The sequence below is a fragment of the Tachyglossus aculeatus genome, chromosome 2, assembly GCF_015852505.1.
Source record: "Tachyglossus aculeatus isolate mTacAcu1 chromosome 2, mTacAcu1.pri, whole genome shotgun sequence".
NCBI classification, from domain to species: Eukaryota; Metazoa; Chordata; class Mammalia; order Monotremata; family Tachyglossidae; genus Tachyglossus; species Tachyglossus aculeatus.
This window is the reverse complement of record NC_052067.1, coordinates 51,559,821-51,581,275: the sequence shown is the minus strand read 5'-3', so window position 1 is coordinate 51,581,275 and position 21,455 is coordinate 51,559,821. Positions and strand designations below refer to the sequence as shown.

The window sequence follows — 21,455 nt, the reverse complement described above, 5'->3', positions numbered from 1 at the left end:
TTAGACTATGAACCCCATGTGGGACAGGGACTGTGTCTGAAAGCGCTGGCTCTACCCCAGCGCTTATTACAGTGCTTGGTACACAGTGCTTAACAAATGCCATTATTATTATTATGTCCTCTCATCAGCACTTCATTTCTCTCTGCCTCAGTTACCTCATCTGTAAAATGGGGATGAAGACTGTGAGCCCCCGGTGGGACAACCTGATCACCTTGTAATCTCCCCAGCGCTTAGAACAGTGCTTTGCACGTAGTAAGCACTTAACAAATACCATTATTATTATTATCAGCCCCTGCTCCAGTCCAGGGAGGACTCAAACACCAGCAACAATCCACCTACTTAGAGAATGGCCCAGCTGTGGCTGTGACTTGAAACTGTTGGACAGAACCAGGAGGAGTTTGAAACTCTGCTCCTCTAGGCCCAAAGCCCAGCTGCCCTTTGTATAATGATGATTGTATTTGTTATGTGCTTACTCTGTGTCAAGCACCATTCTAAGCACTAAGGTAGATACATGCTAATCAGCTTGGACACAGTCACTATCCCACATGGGGATAGTGACATCAGAAGCAGCACGGCTCATTGGAAAGAGCCCGGGCTTTGGAGTCAGAGGTCATGGGTTCAAATCCCTGCTCCGCCAACTGTCAGCTGTGTGACTTTGGGCAAGTCACTTCACTTCTCTGGGCCTCAGTTCCCTCATCTGTAAAATAGGGATTAAGACTGTGAGCCCCCAGTTGGACAACCCAATCACCTTATAAACCTCCCCAGCACTTAGAATGCTTTGCACATGGCAAGTGCTTAAAAAATGCCATTATTATTATTATTATTATTATTATTATGGGACTCCCATTCTTAATCAGTCATCACTGTCTTTGTCTCATATTTTTGGTTTCATCTTTCCTTATGTGTCTGTTGCCAGCCCATTCCCTGTTCAGATTTTTTAGCTCCCTTAAGGTGCTCTACACATAGTAGGTACTTAACTTCCACTACTACTACTACTAATGATGCTATTTGTTAAGCACTTACTCAGTCTCTTCTTTCTTCTATCCAGTCAGCCCACCTGCTGGAGTGGTGATTAACACAAATCCACTAAACAAGGCCCCACAACCCAGCTCAGCTGAGTGCCTCCATGAGGAATCCTTTGGGTTTATTTCTTGGTCAAAGATGTTACCAGATAGTGAATAGAACAGGAATACCGGTAGGAAGAGGGAGTGGGATGAGAGGCTACCAGGAAACACCTCAGTCCCTGCAGGAGGTCTTTTGAATTCCCATTTCCCCTCCCCACAAAAAAGGCCTGCCACCCATAGCTCTCCTACACCTCTGTGACACTCTGACTGATATCATCCAGTGAGAGAAGGCACCATTAGGTATACCTCCAGGCCCCAGCCAAAACCTCTCTGTCAATTAGAACCCAGTCACTGACTTAGACAAGGGTCCTGATTTCTCCAGTGAACCACCACATACTATCCACCACCACCTGACTCTTCCCTCTCCATCCCTGACTCTCCCCAATGACCCAGCATTGACAATCCAACACACCTCATTCTCCTCTTTGGCCCTCTTTTTTTTTTGAATAGTACCTGCACCATGACCTTCAGGGCAGACAAGAGCTCTCAGGCTAAGGTCAGGGCAACATGGAGAGGAAGGCTTAAGGGAACCCCTGCCCCAAACTGTTTGGGACACTGGCTGTAGGTCTTAGGTCTAACTCTAACTGTCTGTGACCCCAACAGGTCATTCCTACCTGTTCTCAGCTCAGAGATTTTGACTTGGCAGAAACCAAGTTATGGGTTTGAAGAAGATCATTTACTTACCCTTTTTTATCCTCCTCCTCCTTTTCCTCCTTCTAACCCTCTACTTCCTCCTTCTCCTCCTTTTCTTTCTTCTACTCCTCCCCTTCCTCTTCCTTTCTAATCCTGTTCACCTGAGTTTAAATGAAATGAGAGTCAGCTGTTCCTCTCTAACTAAATGAGATCTTTGGCTCAGTCTCTTCTTTCTTCTATCCAGTCAGCCCACCTGCTGGAGTGGTGATTAACACAAATCCGCTAAACAAGGCCCCTCAACCCAGCTCATACCAGTGCTTCCATGAGAAATCCTTTGGGTTTATTTCTTGGTCAAACCCCTGAGTCTCATGACTCAGACCAGTGGCGTTATATGGAGAAGTTATTTAGAGAAACAGCGTGACTTGGGCGTGGGAGTCTGAGGACATGGGTTTTAATCCCAGCTCTGCCACTTGTTTGCTGTGTGACCTTGGGGAAGCTGCTTAACTTCTCTGTGCCTCAGTTACCTCATCTGTAAAATGGAGATTAAGTCTGTGAGCCCCATATGGTACCACCTGATTATACTGTATCTACCCCAGGGCTTAAAACAGTGCTTGGCACATAGTAAGCACTCAACAAATACCCTAATTATTTTATTATTTATATGGGCCAGTGAGGCGGGGGGTCACTCTGGATAGGCCCCTGCACATCTGATGGAGTTACTGCTTTTCCCAAATCAGATCCTTCCCAAGCTGGATTCAGAACCCAAATCTCTTGGGAAGGCCGTTCCTTGGGCAGAGTTCTAGAATTTACCCTGTGTCCCTGGGAGAAGCAGGCCCTGAAATGTGCAGGTTATCATCATCATCATCAATCGTATTTATTGAGCGCTTACTGTGTGCAGAGCACTGTACTAAGCACTTGGGAAGTACAAGTTGGCAACACATACAGTCCCTACCCAACAGTGGGCTCACAGTCTAAAATGCATGCATATGTAGTTTATTTATATGAATGTCTGTCTCCACCTCTAGACTGTAAACTCATTGTAGGAAGGCAGTGTGTAGCCCACTGTTGGGTAGGGACCGTCTCTATATGTTGCCAACTTGTACTTCCCAAGCGCTTAGTACAGTGCTCTGCACACAGTAAGCGCTCAATAAATACTATTGAATGAATGAAATGAATGTGTCTGTTTATTGTTATAGTATATTCTCCCAGACCAGGAGCTAGATGGATAGGGACCATAATAACAAAAACAGAAGAACCGTTAGAGAGCTTATGGATTATGGCAGAAGACAGGACATTCTGGAGAAAATATATCCATAAAGTCACTATGAATCAGAAATGACTCGATGGCACTTGATAATAAGAATAATATTTTCACAAGTGTTTAGTACAGAGTTTACGGATTATGGCAGAAGACAGGATGTTCTGGAGAAAATATAACCATAAAGTTGTTATGAATCAGAGATGACTCGATGGCACTTGATAATTGGAGTAATATTCTCACAAGTGTTTAGTACAGTGCTGTGTACACAGTAAGCACTCAATAAATATGAATTAATGAATGAGTTTGGAAGTTCAGCTCAACCCCATAGTCCTAAAGGAAAAGGGAATCTAGAGATGCGGCATGTTTAGTGGAAAGAGCCCGGCCCTGGGAGTCAGAAGGTCAAGGCTTCTAATTCCGGCTCAGCCACTTGTCTGTTGTGTGACCTTAGGCAAGTCTCTTCACTTCTCTGGACTTCAGTTCCCTCATCTGTAAAGTGGGGATTGAGGGGACAGGGGACCATGTCCAACCCAATTTGCTTGTATCCACCCCAGCTCTTAACACAGTGCCTGGCACATAGTAAGCACTTAACAAGTACCAGTATTGTTATTATTAGTGAGTCACCAGCTGCATTTAGCATATCAGCACTCCTTCTGTAAAATGCATCTTGTATGTTCTGAATTCAGGAGTGTCAGTGAAAAAGGAAGAGGAACTGGGAAGTCTCCAGGCCCTGATTGAGGGGAGCTGGATTTGCAAATCTTTAGGGATCCATCCTTTGCCCAATTACTTGGGCATTCTGTGACCACTGTCCTATGTCTCCCCCCTAGACATTCTCAGCAGCCACAGGTTATGTCAGTGGAACAAAAAACTAAGCTAGTGGGCAATTCTCTTTCCTCCTTTCTGACCTGACGCCAGTCCTCTAGACTGTAAGCTCACTGTGGGCAGGGAATGTGTCTGTTTATTGTTGTAGTCTACTCTCCTAAGCGCTTAGCCCAGTGCTCTGCAACTCAGTAAGTGCTCAATAAATACGACTGAATGAATGGAAGGGGAAGCAGGGTTAAGGATCATGAGCATCAGGCTTAGAGTAGTGGCTTCAAAGCTCTCCAGCCCCTCGCCCCCTCCTACCTCACCTTCCTTCTCTCATTCTACAGCCCAGCCTGCACACTCTGCTCCTCTGCCGCTAACCTCCTCACTGGGACTTGTTTTCTCCTGTCCCACCACTGACCCCTGGCCCATGTCCTACCTCTGGCCTGGAATGCCGTCCCTCCACACATCTCTTCCTCCCTTCAAAGCCCTGCTGAGAGCTCACCTCCTCCATGAGGCCTTCCCAGACTGAGCCCCCCTTTTTCCTCTGCTCCTCCTCCCCTCCCCATCATCCCTACTCCCTCCCTCCGTTCTACCCCCTCCCCACCCCACAGTACTTGTGTATATGTGTACATATTTATTATTCTATTCACTTTATTAATGATGTGTATACATCTATAATTCTACTTATTTATATTGATGCTACTGATGCCTTTCTACTTGTTTTGTTTTGTTGTCTGTCTTCCCCCTTCTAGACTGTGAACCCATTGTTGGGTAGGGATTGTCTCTGTTGCCGAATTGAACTTTCTAAGTGCTTAGTACATACAGTGCTCTGCACACAGTAAGCACTCAATAAATACTATTAAATAAATGAATTAATGAATGGTGAGAAGTCTTAGAGTGGCCGGACCTCCTGGCTTGCTTGCCCTCCTCCTCCTCAGACTTCAGGAAATGGACACCCTCCCCTCCTACCAGCTGGACCCCTTACTTTTACCTACCAGCCACACCCCTCCCTCCCAGCCCTTTATTTATTTATTTTACTTGTACATGTCTATTCTATTTATTTTATTTTGTTAGTATGTTTGGTCTTGTTCTCTGTCTCCCCCTTTTAGACTGTGAGCCCACTGTTGGGTAGGGACTGTCTCTACATGTTGCCAACTTGTGCATCCCAAGCACTTAGTACAGTGCTCTGCACACAGTAAGCGCTCAATAAATACGATTGATTGATTTAGTATTAGCCATAGTAGTATTAGTAGCACTAGTAGCAGAAATAGTAGTTGTAATAATATTTATTGAATGTTTTCTGTGTGCAGAGCATTGTACTAAGCACTGGGAAAGAATACATAGGTGGGAATTAGAGCCTCTGGCTATTACTGACACCATTTCTCTGATCCCCGTGGCAGGGGGAGGGAAGAACAGAAGCAGCAGTGATGATGGCGTTCTTTGCCCACTCTCTGGTCACTCTGCACATCATCAGAATGGCCACATCCTCTGGGTACTGGAACCAGACTGTATATGTCACCATTCAATATGAATAAACATCGACGATGCCCGCAAGCACGCACACACACTGGTGTCATTGTGGAGGTGGGGTGAAGCAGCCAGAATTAAAGGAATGCCAGCTTGGATTTATATCCTTAGTGGTAGATGGTTTTGATCAAAGGACTGGCCCAACAGAGATCCATGAAACATCTGGGTCATGTGGGCAGATGCCTGGTAGTTTGTGACCCAATATGGCATGGCGTCGGCCCCAAGCGGTGGCCACTTTGGCTGTCTCTGCGTTTTGTAAGTCAGCTTTGCAATAAGATGCACCCCGTCCTCCGGTCCGCTTATTGAACCCCATCGCTCTGGCAGGAACATGAGAGAGTGGGAGTGCTGCTGTGCTAAACTCTCGCTCTACAATCGATGTTCCCCCCTCATGTTCTCGGTCCCCACATCTTTGTGGTGGGACCCAGGCTTGTCACCCTGATAATGGGAAAGTCCTCCCATAGCCTCAGGAGAAGCTCACCGGCTTGGAAGTCAGGTGACCTGGGTTCTAATCCCGGCTTTGCCACGTGCCGGCTGTGTGACCTTAGGCAAGTCACTTAACTTCTCCAGACCTCAGTAAAATGGTGACTCAGTACCTGCTTTCCCTCTTACTTAGATTGCGAGTCCCACGAGGAACTACATCCAGCTGATTATCTTCTATTTATCCAGGCACTTGGGACAATGCTTGGCACATAGAGAGTGCTTAATGGATACCACAATCATTATCATCATCTTCATGTCAATAACTGTGAAAGACTGAGAAATGTGGAAAAGAAAAAAGCCATCACACAAGGAACCCAAGTCAACAATGGTTTCATTCTCTGGTTAAGCTCCGGTGACCAATGGCTTCTTGGGGTCAGTCGGCCAATCAGACTTGGAGTGTTGCCGAACTGTATTTTCCGAGCGCTCAGTAAAGTGCCCTGCACACAGTAAGCGCTCAATAAATACGATCGAATGAAAGTTATCGCATCCAACAATTATTGGATAAAGAGCGCTTTCTCGGCACTGCCAGAACCAGCTAAGACTCTAGCCGGTCTCAGAATCCCTTTCCTTGACTTGGGAACATGGAACACCCCTGGATAATCCTCAGTTCCCGGGAGGGCGGTTTTAATCACTTTCAGGGGGAAGAACGCCGTCTCCTGCACCTCCATGCTCCCCTTACCAAATTAAAGAGGTCTGGTTTATTCGTACATTCCTCCAACGGCTTACAGATTAAGGTCCTAGAAATAATACATAAGCCTTTAGCAAAAAATAAACATATAATAATTCATCCTTCTATGGTTTATAGAAACGCCGTATGTCTTTGTATAGATATCTGGATTATGTATATACACATTTACGTATATATGTTCTGTGCGTGCATGGCAGACTCTGCCTACAAACACGCAGTCCTTCATTGGCGGTGAGGAGTGGGGTTCTGGGAGTTCCCAGTCACCGTTGCGGGCAGAGGACCGGCTTGATACACCTCCCTTTGTGATGGACGAGGTTCGCCGGGCAGTGGCACCCGGCCACACAGGGCTGGTTGCACGGACCGATCTCGTTCCAGTTGTGGCACGTCTTCACGCAGCCAGGGCCGCACGTGTCATACGTGGCGCCGTGTCGGCACTGGGTGGCTGCAAGGCAGGAAAGGAGGCCAGAGATGTGTTACCGGGCAGCTTGCGCTCACCTAGACGTCCACACACCCATTTCTCCCCTTGTGGACCCACTGCTGTGGGAAGGAAAATGGTACAGAGCAGAGGATGTGGTGGAGAAAAGTCCAGCCTGGGATCTGCTGTTGTCATAGGCGCGGGGCTGCAGGCTCTAGACTACTAGCTCCGTGTGGGCAGGGATCTGGTCTACAAACTTCCAAGCTACAGTGCTCTGCCCACAGTAGGCACTCAATAAATACCATTGATTGAGAGTGCTTTACCATGTGACAAATGCTGTGCTAAGCACTCAGACTGATACAAGTTCATTAGATTGGACCACAGAGTCCACAGGCAATGACGGGGCTCGCTCTTCCCTCTCACGGACTTCAGGGCCTTGGTCTGCTGAAGGCAGATATCCCAACATCTAGAATGGCTTCTTCCTCCAGCAAACGTGAGCTAGACCAGGAATGGGCATAGGACACCAGGAATGGCAAAGTGACAGGAAAGCTTATGCCCCTGAGGGATTCTGGGAAACATAGTTCCAGGATCCCTAGATGCATGCTAAGCATTTCTTTGAGTATCCTCAGGGTCCATTCTCACACTGTCTCCTGAGCAGAAGGTCAGAAATTCCCCAATTTGGCCTACCATGTGGGCATTCATTCATCCTGAATCCAGTGCCGTCATGGTTCCTGGTGACCACCGAGAGGTAGTCCCCACTGTTAAACACAATGGGGTAATCTGAGGGGTTAGTGGGACTGTCCTCCAAGGGGAGGTGAGACCGAGGGGGCCGTGGGACGGCCCTCCAGGGGACTGTGGGGCTGAGAAGGTTGTGCGACTGAGGAGATGTAGTACTGCCTTCCAGGGGACTGTGAGAATGAGGGGGCCGTGGGACTGCTGCCCTCCAGGAGATTGTGGGACTGAGGGGACTGTGGACTGTGAGATTGAGGGGGTTGTGGGACCATGAGACTGAGTGGGCTGTGGGACTGAGGGGACATAGAACTGCCCTGTAGGGGACTGTGAGACTGGGGGGACGAGGGGGCCATGGGACTGCTGCCTTCCAGAGGACTGCTGGACTGAGGGGGGTGGGGACTGTGAGACTAAGGGGCCTGTGGAACTGAGAGAACATAGGACTGCCCTCCAGGGGATTGTGAGACTGAGGGGGCCACGGGACTGAGGGGACATAGGACCACCCTCCACGGGACTGAGGAGAAGACCATGGGGCCTCCCTCTAGGGGACTGTGGGATGGAGAGGACCATGGGACTACCCTCCAGGGGACTATGGTACTGAGGAAGCTGTGGGACTGCCCTTCAGAGTATTTAGTGACCACTTACTAGGTGAAGAGCACTGTACTAAGCTCTTGGGAGAATACAACAGAGTTAGCAGATACGTTCCCTGCCCATGATGAGCTTAGAGTCTAGTGAGGGAGACAGACGTTAATGTAAATAATAATGATGCTCAAAGCCCATTTAGTTGGAAGTGTTTCCCAGAGAAACAGAAGCATCTATTCTATCACCTCCATCCAGGTCTCTCGTCTCACCTTCCGGCATGGTCATGGAGAATAAAAAGAACAAGACTAGGACAACTATTGCACTCTATCCCCTGGCAGTGAGGAACGGATTGGATGGGGCATTGTAAGTGTCTCGATTGTAAGTGCTTCATGGGTGGGTTATGTGCCTACCAACTGTCTTGCATTGTACTCTCCCAAGTGCTTGGTACAGCGTTTGACTTAGAAGCAGAGTGTGGGAGTCAGAGGACGTGGGTTCTAATCCCAGTGGGTTCTAATTCTGCCACTTGCCTGCTGTGTGACCTAGGGCAAGTCACTTCATTTCTCTGGGCCTCAGTTACCTCATCTGGAAAATGGGGATTAAGACAGTGAGCCCCATGTGGGACAGGGACTGTGTCCAACCTGATTATCTTGAATATACCCAAGCCCTTAGAACAGTGCTTGAGACATAGTAAGCACTTAACTAATACCATAATTATTATTATTACAGGGTTCTGCACAAAGTAAACAATCAAGAAATACCACTGATTGACTGATCAGTTGGTCTCAGAATCTTCAGTGAACTTTAACAGGGCAACAAACTACTAAGTCTTTTCAGAGAAGCAGCGTGGCTCAGTGGAAAGAGCACGGGCTTTGGAGTCAGAGGTCATGGGTTCAAATCCCGGCTCTGCCAATTGTCAGCTGTGTGACTTTGGGCAAGTCACTTAACTTCTCTGTTACCTCATCTGTAAAATGGGGATTAAAACTGCGAGCCCCACGTGGGACAACCTGATCACCTTGTATCCCCCCCAGCGCTTAGAACAGTGCTTTGCACATAGTAAGCGCTTAACAAATGCCATCATTGTTATTATTATTCCAGTGTCCAGATCAATTGCTTGTGTCAAATAAATCTCTCTGTAAGGTCTAGGGAAACTGAATCGAGATCTTGTTGCTCCTCCCTCAAGTTTTCCTGGAAATGGCGTGCTGTAAGGATCATGTCCACAGCTGGCCCACGCTGTAGCCTGAAGCCCAGTCAGTGATGATCTTCAGTATTTGATCCAAGGAACCTCTAGCTAATCAATCAATTAATAGTATTTGTTGAGTGTCTGCTCTGTGCCGACCATCATCATCATCAATCATCAATCGTATTTATTAAGCACTTACTGTGTGCAGAGCACTGTACTAAGCTCTTGGGAAGTACAAGTTGGCAACATATAGAGACAGTCCCTACCCAATAGTGGGCTCACAGTCTAAAAGGGGGAGACAGAGAACAAAACCAAACATACTAACAAAATAAAATAAATAGAATAAATATGTACAAGTAAAATAAATAAATAAATAGAGTAATAAATAGGTACAAACATATATACATATATACAGACCACTATATTAAAAACTTGGGAGAGTAAAATAGAGAGCCAAGGTCCCCGCTCTCAAGGAATAAAATAATTCTAAAATAGTTTGCTGACAGGAGGAAGAAGGAAGAGGGGCTATGCATATGAATTAGTAAGTAAGCAGAGAAGCAGTGTGGCCTAGTGGAAAGAGCATGGACCTGGGAATCAGAGGACCTGGGTTCTACTAAGACTGTGAACCCCCCATGGGATAGGGATTGTGCCCAACCTAATCATTTTGGGCCTATACTAGGGCTTAAAACAATGCCTGACACATAGTAAGTGTTTAACAAATACCATCGAAAATGTAAGATAGATAATAATAATAATGTTGGTATTTGTTAAGCGCTTACTATGTGCAAAGTACTTAAGTGCTGTGGGAGATTGTGCTCAGATGGGACTGAAGTGCTGAAGGAGGCAACTGAGGGGTAGAATCCGAGCCAAGCAGAAATTAAATATGATAAGCATTGTGAGCTAGTGGAAAGAGCTGACCCTGGGTGTGCCCAAAGCACCTGTCCTGTAAATGCTTCCTGTTCGACCCCATTGGCATCTGATCTGGTAAAGACTTCCTGGAAGCCTGGAGGAAACATTTCCTCTTGAGGAGATTGCCACACCGGTTTCCGCTTCGCCTCGGGGTGGACAGGGTTGGATCGACATGCCTCATGTGGGTAAGTAGGGTGGAGGCAGGGAAAAGACCCTGTGGGTAATCTCTGGGGTGCTCAGCGCTGAGAAATGTGCTTTGCAGATGGTTTCTCCCAGGTGACAAATCCAAAGAGGGGAAGAGGTATGGGCCTCCAGGTAATTAGGAGACGGAGCCAATTTCTGAGGGATAAATCCAATCTGGGGGACAGAAGTTGAATCCCTTTTACACATGTGTGGGCTCTGTTGGTTTATCACAATTCCCCATGACTCTGCGGCTGTGACACCCAAAGGGACCGCACTTGCAGGCCTTGAATTGGTATTTGGTCATTTTTAATCCAGCCCAGGAGCAACGAGGCAGCCATCTCTTTGAGGCCCACCATTCCGGGCCTGAATTTGGCAGCCTGGTGAATCCCTCAAGGCCTCTTACCGGCGCAGGTCTGCTCTGGCTTCCAGGATACTTTGACTCCCTCCCTCTGACAGGCTCGGGCGTATGCGAGGAATGATTCACAGTAGCAGTTTTTATGAACCGGACATTCACACATGTCTGTCACACAGGATCTGTAGGACCCAGAGGGGAAAAAAGAAAATGAAATTTCCCATGTCACCACCCTCAGAGCCTCCAACCCCATCCTCAATGTCTCCACACCACTGTCACCACCATAGTTATCCCCACGACCACCACCGACACCATTATCACCAGTACCATCTTCACCATTATCGTCATCACCATCCCCCCCCATCATTGTCACCGTCGTCATAGCCTTCAGCTCTATCATCATAACCTCCCTGACCGCTATTATAGCTTTCAACATCACCGCGGTCATCGACCCCATTATCACAACTACTATCATCATCAGGTCCGCGATCACCATATATCTAGGAAAGTTTTCACCATCACCATAGTCATCAACATCATCACTGTTTATCCGTGTTTGGTACCCACAGAATCTGGAGCTCTGCTCTAGGTGCCAGCTTGCTTCCAAAAATTGAAAAAAAGTCCAAAGGTGAGAGGTGAATCCTGCCCCTAAAGAGTCTTACCTAATGATAATAACTGTGGTTATTCATTCAGTCGTATTTATTGAGCACTTACTGTGTGCAAAACACTGTACTAAGTGCTTGGGAAGTACAAGTTGGCAACATACAGAGACGGTCCCTACCCAACAATGGGCTCACAGTCTAGAAGGGGGAGATAGACAACAAAACAAAACTGTGTTGTTTGTTAAGTGCTTATTATGTGCTAAACACTATACTAAGCACTGGAATAAGTACGGTGTCCATCAGATAGGAAACAGTCCTCATCCCAGATGGGGCTCACAGTATGGGATTGTAAAATCCTTATGGGCAGGGAGTCAACCCTATTGCACGGTACCCTGAACATAATAAATTCTCAATAAATAGCATTTATTGATCAACTGAAATAAGAGAAAGAACAGGTAGGGACTGTCTCTATATGTTGCCAACTTGTACTTCCCAAGCGCTTAGTACAGTGCTCTTCACACAGTAAGTGCTCAATAAATATGACTGAATGAATGAAAGGTTTGGGATCCCCATTTATCAGATGAGGAAACTGAGGTCCCCAAAAGTAAAGTGACTTGCCCAAGGCCACACAGCAGGCTCGTGGCAGAGGCAGAACTAGAACCCAGGTCCTGGCTCATCTCTCTACCAACCTGAGAGTGTTTCAGAGGCAAAGACCAGAGTGGGCACTGGATTACTGGGATGGGTCATGGTGCTGGGCAAGGTGGGCAGATGAGGCGGGGTGGGTGGTGGGGGGGAAGAGGAAGGTGCTCTCTTTTCCCTCCCAACCCAAATCTACCCTATGCCCACCCTAAGCACCTCCCTCCCCAAGTGGACAGCCTGTTTCCACCAAGAGAAAGTAGAACCCGCGTCAGAAGGACCTGGGTTCTAATCCCGCTCGGTCATTTGTCTGCTGAATGACCTTGGGCAAATCGTTTCACTTCTCTGGGCTTCAGTTAGCTCACCTGTAAAATGGGGACTAAGACTGTGAGCCCCTTGTGGGACAGGGGCTGTGTCCAATGCAGGAAACTTAAATCTACCTCAAGGCTTAGAACAGTACCTGGTGCATAGTAAGCACTTAACAAATGTTACAATTATTATTATTATTATTGTTATTAAGTAATGTCTTGCGTGGGAACCTCAACATCCTGTAATGGCTCCCAGGATGTCACTATTTATCACTGCTATAGCATTTATCAATGCTATGTATATATGTTTGTACATATTTATTACTCTATTTATTTATTTATTTTACTTGTACATATCTATTCTATTTATTTTATTTTGTTAATATATTTGGTTTTGTTCTCTGTCTCCCCCTTCTAAACTGTGAGCCCACTGTTGGGTAGGGACTGTCTCTATATGTTGCCAAATTGTACTTCCCAAGCGCTTAGTACAGTGCTCTGCACACAGTAAGCGCTCAATAAATACGATTGATTGATTGATTATTATTATTATTATTATTGTTATTAAGTAACGTCTTGCGTGGGAACCTCAACATCCTGTAATGGCTCCCGGGATGTCACTATTTATCAATGCTATAGCATTTATCAATGCTATGTATATATGTTTGTACATATTTATTACTCTATTTATGTATTTATTTTACTTGTACATATCTATTCTATTTATTTCATTTTGTTAGTATGTTTAGTTTTGTTCTCTGTCTCCTCCATCTAGACTGTGAGCCCACTGTTGCATAGGGACTGTCTCTATATGTTGCCAACTTGTACTTCCCAAGTGCTTAGTACAGTGCTCTGCATACAGTAAGCACTCAGTAAATACGATTGATTGCTATCCAACTTAATAATAATAGTGGTATTTATAAAGCACTTACTATGTGTCAGGCACTGCACTAAGTGGGGGGTTGGTTACAAGCAAATCAGATACAGTCCAACTTGCCTGCGACAGGAAGCCGATTATCAAGTTCAGTGACAATCTATAATGCATTTCAATGTCTTGGCTAAAAGCAAACTGCCTTTCCGAGCCACATTCAGTGGAACGCAAGGGAAGGACTACCAAAGGGCTTGGGAACTCTGTCCTCTGACCAAGTTCCTTCAGGAAGTGAGCACTGTCATAGTATCAAACCTACAAGTGCAGTGGGGACACAACTTGATGCATTCATTCATTCAATCGTATTTATTGAGCACTTCAGCGTGGCTCAGTGGAAAGAACACGGGCTTGGAGTCAGAGGTCATGGGTTCAAATCCAGGCTCCGCCGCTTGTCAGCTGTGTGACTTTGGGCAAGTCACTTCACTTCTCTGGGCCTCAGTTCCCTCATCTGTAAAATGGGGATTAAGACTGTGAGCCCCACATGGGACAACCTGATCACCTTGTATCTTCCCCTGCATTTAGAACAGTGCTTTGCACATAGTAAGCATTTAACAAATACCAAAATTATTATTATTATTATTATTACTAAGCGCTTGGAAAGTACAATTCAGCAATAAGAGAGACAATCCCTGCCCACATTGGGTTTACAGTCTAGAAGTGGGGAGACAGACATCAAAACAAGTAAACAGGCATCAATATAAATAGAATTTTAGATATAGACACATCAAAACAAGTAAACAGGCATCAATATAAATAAATGGTATCTTAGCTATGCACGTATAGACACAAGTGTTGTGGGGTGGGGAGAGGGGAGTAGAACAAATGGAGTGAGTTGGGGTGATGTGGAGGGGAGAGGGAGCTAAGGAAAAGGGGGGCTTAGCCTGGGAACGCCTCTTGGTAGAGGTGAGACTTCTTTCCATCTTTGCCCATCCTGGTTCTCTTACAAAATCTGAAAGATTTGACTTTCTGGACTGCTAGTTCTCTGAAGTCTGTCATCAATCAAGCAATAAATGACATTTATTAAATGGCTATTCTGTGCAGAACCCTAAACTAAGTTCTTGGGAGAACACAATACAATAGACTGTTGGCAGACTGTGACCCTGAGAAGCAGCGTGGCTTAGTGGAAAGAGCCCAGGCTAGGGAGTCAGAGGTAGTGGGTTCTAATCCCAGCGCTGCCACTCATCAGCTGTGTGACTTTGGGCATATCGCTTCACTTCTCTGTGCCTCAGTTACCTCAAATGTAAAATGGGGATTAAGACTGTGTGCCCCACGTGGGACAACCTGATTACCTTGTATCTATCCAGCATTTAGCACAGTGTTTGACACATAGTAAGCGCTTAACAAATACTATCATCATCATCAAGGAGCTTAAAATCTAATGGAATTTACTGAGATACCCGAGGGCAGGGATCATGTAGACGAACTTTTGCCCTGTACTCTCCCAATCACCTACTACAGTGCTCAGCACACAGTAAACACTCAAAAAATACTGCTGATTGATTGAGTGCTACTGTGTGCAGAGCACCGTACTAAGTGCCTGGGAGTGTACAATAATCTATGTAGACATGATCCTGCCCCTCAAGGAGCTCACAATGTAGCAGGGGAAATAGACTTTAAAATAAATTACCGACAGTGGGGACAACCAAGTATAAAGACATGCATATCAATTCTGTGGGGGTGGGTTCTAGTCCTCGCTCAGACATTTAGTACTATTCTGCAAATAGTGAGTGCTCAATAAATACCACTGAGTGATTATATGTTGTGTGACCTTGGGCAAGTCACTTAACTTCTCTGTGCTCCAGTTATCCCAATTATCCCCTTGGTAAAATGGGAATTAAAGATTATAAGCGCCAAATCTGATTGTCTTGTGTCTACCCCAGCACTTAGTACAGTGCCTGGTGCATAGTAAATGCTAAACAAATAAGAGTTTTGGGGGGTTATCTCAAGATAATGAGCGATGCAGTAGAGAGAAAAAAATAGCTGTTTCCTCCTAGTCCCCATATCCACTAACGTCCCCGCCTCTTTCTTGTCTCTGTCATACAATAGGGATGGTGTCTCTAAAACATGACGCAGAGCAGTGTACGGAAAAAGCAGATAATTTGGGGGGAACAAAAGCCTAGTAAAGCAGCTTCCTCTGGTGGCTAATTTTGCACATGCCATTCTGTGAGCACTCATGCAGGCATGTTTTCTGGCAAATTCCCTCTCAGCCAGTCAAAGGTATTTAATGACCACTTTAAGTACTAAGTGCTTGGGAGAGTACAGTACAACAATATAACAGACACAGTCCCTGCCCACAATAAGCTTAAAGTCCAGAGGGGGAGTCCGACATAATTATAAATTAATAGAATTACAGTTATGTACATAAGTGTTGTGGGGCTGGGAGGTGGGATGAATAAAGGGACCAGGTTCAGGGTGATGCAGAAGGGTGTGGGAGAAGAGGAAAGGAGGGCTTAATCAGGGAAGGCCTCTTGGAGGAGATGTGCCTTCAATAAGGCTTTGAAGCATGGGAGAGTTTTTTCTGTTGGATATGAAGAGGGAGGGTGTTCTAGGCCAGAGGCGGGATGTGAGCGAGACGGCGGCGGCGAGATTGACGAGATCGAGGTACAGCGAGAAGGTTGGCATTTGAGGAGTGAAGTGTGCGGGCTGGGTTTTAGTAGGAGAGAAGTGAGGTGAGGTAGGAGGGGGCAAGATGATTGTTTTAAAGCTGATGGTAAGGAGTTTCCTTTTGATGTGGAGGTGGATGGACAACCGCTGGAGGTTCTTGAGGAGTGGGGAAATGTGGCTTGAATGTTTTTGTAGAAAAATGATCTGAGCAGCAGAGCGAAGTATGGATTAGAGTGGGGAGAGACAGGAGGCAGGGAGGTCAGCAAGGAGGCTGATACAGTAATTAAGGGGGATAGGATAAATGACTGGATTAACAGGGTAGCAGTTTGGATAGAGGGGAAAGGGAGGATTTTAGTAATGTTGTGAAGGTTGAGCCGACAGGATTTAGTGATGTATTAAATATGTGGGTTGAATGAGACTTTCCCCTGACTCTCCCATCACTTAGACGGCACACCACCCTTCCTGTCTCACAAGCCAGTAACCTTGCCACTATCCTTGACTCCTCTCTGTCATTCAACCCACATATTCAATCTGTCACCAAATCCTGTCAGTCCCACCTTCACAACACTGGATTGAGAGGAAAGGGCAGAATTTAGCAAACTGCTTCCACGTTAGCACAATCACTCATCCTATCCCACCTGGAGGAGAGGGAGTGGAGCGGAGACCCCTCTGCCCTTACAGCCTCTCTCAGGTTTCCCATAGTCCCTTGGGATGACTTTGGAGATCCTGATGTGCTTCCAGGCTCCAAGGGAATAAAAAAACCCCTTCTCCTCCCCTGCTGATGGAATGCCCGGGGTGAGGCAGAGTAATTGGTGGGTGGGCCCACGGTGGGTGTGGGGTGGGGAAATCCATGCCAGAGAGGGCACTGACTCTGCCAGGCGGGCACACCCCGGAAGCCTGCCTGGGCCACCTCATCCCATAGCTTCGGAGCGGTTGTTGCCTCTCACCACAGGCCTCGTCGGCATTCCATCCTGGCCTGGGCCCAAGCCACAGAGGGAAGGGAGAGGCCTGCCAGGCCAGAACTAATGAGAGGGCCAGTGGCCATGGCTGTGGTAGTGGTTGCCCTCACAGGATGCGCTGTGGTGCAGAAGAGAATTAGCAGATGCTTGGCTTTCCGGCAATATCTGCAGTTCCCTTCCCCTCTAAACAAAGCGTTCCACATCAGTGCCTGGGAAACAGGGGCTGGGGTCCGGGGATTAAGGCAGTCTGGAGTCCCGGGATCGGGGTAGACCAGGGATGGAGGAGGAGAAAGAGTAGCAGCATTCTCTGGACCAGGAAGGGCAGAGCCATCATCCCACTGAGGAGCTGGAGAAAGGTCTGAGGTAAAATCAGAGCACCCAAGGCAGATGAGCAGCGAACGAAGAGGAGTGTTAGAGTGGACAGAAGCCCTTGGGTTGGTTGAGCCGAGAGGAAGACTGAGTGTGGGTGGGCATTTTCAGGGAGAACAGCGAATTAATTCCCTCAGCAACCATATGTGTGGGCTGAGGTTGACTGAGGAAGGGGAGGGGGAAATGAACTCTAAGGCAGGAAACGGAAGCCTCCTGTGGAGGAGTATTGGTCTCTAGATTGGAATGGGAGAGGAGTGAACTCTGCCCAAGGCTTCAATCAAAGATGTCAGCGTGCGAGAATAACGGGCAAAATTCAGTCATGGGAAGATCTGATCCAACAAGTCCTGGGCTAGATCCATGCCAACACAGTGGAGAACCTTCACCTTAATGAAAGTTGCCAACCTTGCGGCAGGAGATGGTAAAAAGAAAGGTCTTCTGGTCCAAGCTCTCATCATTTCCTGTTGGAAGACTGTATCAATCTCCTCACTGGCCTTCCTGCCTCCAGCCTCTATCCTCTTTGGACTACCTAAATCGTATTTATTGAGTGCTTATTGTGTGCAGAGTACTAAGCACTTGGGAGAGTACAATGTAACAGACACATTCCTTGGCCACAACGAGTCTAGAGGGGGAACAGACAGTGTAAAATAAATACATTACGGATATGTATGTAAGTGCTGTGGAGCTAGGAGGGGGGATGATTAAAGGGAGCAAGTCATGGCAATGCAGAAAGGAAGGGAAGAAAAGGAAAAGAGGCTTAGTTAGGGAAGGCTTCTTGGAAGTCTTTGAAAAGATTTTGACATGGGGGAAAGTGTCAAATATGAAGAGATCAAGATGCTGTACTGTTATCAAGCACTTAGTACAGTGCTCTGCACACCGTAAGCGCTCAATAAATTCTGTTGACTGATTATCAAGAAAGGAGTAGCTCTTTTTGAGCAAAAGTTCTGTAAGGAACAACAAACAAGGAGAAGAAAGAGAAAACAGCCCCGGATGCTGCAAATGGAATACAGTAGGTGCCCAGTACAGTGCCCTGAACAAAACAGACACCCATTACAGTGCTCTGTCCAACAGTTAGTACCCAGTATAGACCACAATTAGTGACCATTATGATGATGATTTTTAGAAAGGGGTTTTTATAGAAAGGAATTCCTTTTCTGGCTGAATTTATTTGGAACAAACCTTGGAGAAGCAGCGTGGCTCAGTGGAAAGAGCCTGGGCTTTGGAGTCAGAGGGCATGGGTTCAAACCCTGGCTCCACCAACTGTCAGCTGTGTGACTTTGGGCAAGTCACTTAACTTCTCTGTGCCTCAGTTACCTCATCTGTAAAATGGGGATGAAGACTGTGAGCCCCCCGTGGGACAACCTGATCACCTTGTAACCTCCCTAGCGCTTAGAACAATGCTTTGCACATAGTAAGCGCTTAATAAATGCCATTATTATTATTACTCCAAACACCAAGCCCAAGTTGGCCATGACTGCCCATGGAGACACGGATTTGGTCATCTTGGACACTAAACTCCCTGAGATACACTGTGAGAACCGCAAAACAACACATACTATCGACTTTAGGGCTTTCAGTTTCCATCATGCTCTCTTTGATTTCCTGCTTACCTTCCCCTATAATAATAATAATATTAAGGTATTTATTAAGTGCTTACTGTGTCCTAGGTGCTGAGGTAATAATAATAATGATAATTATGGTATTTGTTAAATGCTTACTATGTGCCAAGCACTGTTCTAAGGGCTGGGGTAGATGCAAGGTGATCAGGTTGTTCCACATGGGGCTCACAGTCTTAATCCTCATTTTACAAATGAGGTAACTGAGGCACAGAGAAGTGAAATGACTTGCCCAAACAAGTGGCCTAGCCGGGATTAGAACCCATGTCCTCTGACTCCCAAACCCGTGCTCTTGCCACTAGGCCGAGCTGCTTCTCAATTAACCGAAGGAATTGTTTGAGTGTCCCCTGTGGACAGGGCACTGTGCTAAGCACTTGGGAGAGTGCAACAAAAAGAGACAAGAGCAGGGTCTGGTGATCCTTCTTGCCTCATGATCTCTTGTGCCATTAAAGATTACTTTCCTGGCGAGGTCTCCAGAGATCCAGCAGATCTGCTCTGGATCTGCAGAGATCTAACAGTAAACAGAGGATACCTGGCTAGGTAGCATGGATCGGTCAAACAATCAAGGGTATTTATTGAGTGCTTACCATGTACAGAGCACTATACTAAACACTTGAAAGAGGATGACGACCAAGGAGGTCTATTCTCCCAGGTTTACTGAACCCTCTCACCAAGGACCTATATTGAAGTCTGTTTATTTGTATCAGTGTCCATCTCCCCTCCCCCTGCCCCAGAGAGCGAGCTCATTGTGGGCAGGGATTGTCACTCTTTATTGTTGTATTTTACTTTCTCAAGTGCTTAACAATGCTTTGTGCACAGTAAGAGCTTAATAAATACATTTGAATGAGTGAATGAATAGCCATCATCCCCCTTAGTGAAAAGCAGCATGGCTTAGTGGAACTAGCATAGATCCTGCAGTCAGAGGACCCAGGTTTTAATCCTGGCTCCACCACCTGCCTGTAGTGACCCTGGGACAGTCATTTAACTTCTCTGTTCCTCAGTTCCCTCAACTGTTAAAGGAGGAATCAATTCCTGTTCTCTCTCCTACTTAAATTGTGAGCTCCGTGTGCGACAGGGACTGTATCTAAGTTGATTGGCTGTATCTACCCCAGTGCTTAATACAGAACTTGGCACATAGTAAGTGCTTAACAAAATTATCATCATCATCATTATTAATATAAGCGGTGTGGCCTAGTGGAAAGAGTATGATCCAGGGAATCAGAGAACCCAAGTTCTAATCCCCGCCCCTCCACTTGTGTGCTGAGCAACCTTGGTCGAGTAATTTAAATTCTCTGAGCTTCTGTAGCCTCATTTTTAAGGAGGACATTTGTAAAATAAGGGCTCAATGTCTGTTTGCCCTCTTTCTTAGACTCTGAGCCACTGTGGGACAGGGACTATGTCTGACATAATAATAATGACGACATTTGCTAAGCGCTTACTATGTGCCAAGCACTGTTCTAAGCACTCATTACAAGGTAATCAGGTTGTCCCACATGGGGCTCACAGTCTTAATCCCTATTTTACAGATGAGGGAACTGAGGCACAGAGAAGTGAAGTGACTTGCTCAAAGTCGCACAGCTGACAGGTGGTGGAGATGGGATTAGAACCCATAACCTCTGACTTCCAAGCCTGTTGTCTTTCCACTGAGCCAAGCTGAGATGATTATCTTGTATCTATCCCAGGACTCAGTAGAGTTCTTGGCACTTAAATACCACAATAATTATATCTCTATCATTGTTATTATTATTAATAATGATAATATTCTACTATCGTACGATAATATTGCCAACTTGTACTTCCCAAGCACTTAGTACAGTGCTCTGCACACAGTAAGTGCCCAATAAATACGACTGAATGATAATATTAAGTGTGGTGTGGAGAATAACTTGGGGAGAAGAAGAGTGAGAGGCCCAGGCAGTGACTGCCTCCTGCTCGGTTTAAGGGCTGAGCGAGACAGTAATGTCTCTGGGGGTTGGGAAGAGGATTCTATGATGAGAACAACAGCTGGGCTCCGGTACTAGAAATCACAAAAGAAACATGTCTGTTGCTTTTCTCATCCCTGGCGCATGCACTTTCGGGGTTTGCACACAGACCGTTCCCGTGATATTTGGAAGAAGCTGAGGAAACGGATTGAGCGGGGAATGGCTCCGTTGTGCTGAGGCTCTTTGGAATGTGTTCCACTCTCCGATGGTTTTCTGGGATGGAGGTTGGTCCCGGAGCCGGAGGTGCTGGCTTCATACCCTGGGAAGTCCGCAACACCATCTGGACTGGATTTTTCTACTACACTGAAAGTGTTGTAAAGAGAGGGATCCTCTGGGAAGATTAGGGAGCCAAGTGGCCCCTGTGTCTGTGAGGTGCTGACCTTTGCTGTCCTAAGGGCAACTAGTTAGGGATCTAGGGAATCTTGCTGTGGACACATATGTGTGTGTCTGAGCCATGGAACATGGTGGCAGGAACTGAGGCATAGGGCCGTGGGCACTGAAAATAGAAATGATGGACAGAAAGAGGTCAGGCATCATATCCGTTATAGAGAATAATAATAACAATTATGGTACTTGTTCAGTGCTTATTA

At 46.4% G+C, this 21,455-nt stretch overlaps 1 protein-coding gene across 1 annotated transcript in view; it reads right to left on the bottom strand.

Annotated features, from left to right (window-relative positions):
* Positions 1–5,916: 5,916 nt before the first annotated feature.
* Positions 5,917–21,455, bottom strand: part of BMPER (BMP binding endothelial regulator) — a 223,944-nt gene continuing 208,405 nt past the window's right edge. The window contains exons 14-15 of the mRNA XM_038770108.1: positions 10,919–11,049; positions 5,917–6,959 (exon numbers count right to left, since the gene is read on the bottom strand). Coding sequence (XP_038626036.1) covers positions 6,778–6,959; positions 10,919–11,049 — 313 coding nt within the window. The 3' untranslated portion in view covers positions 5,917–6,777. The remainder of the gene's footprint in view (positions 6,960–10,918; positions 11,050–21,455) is intronic.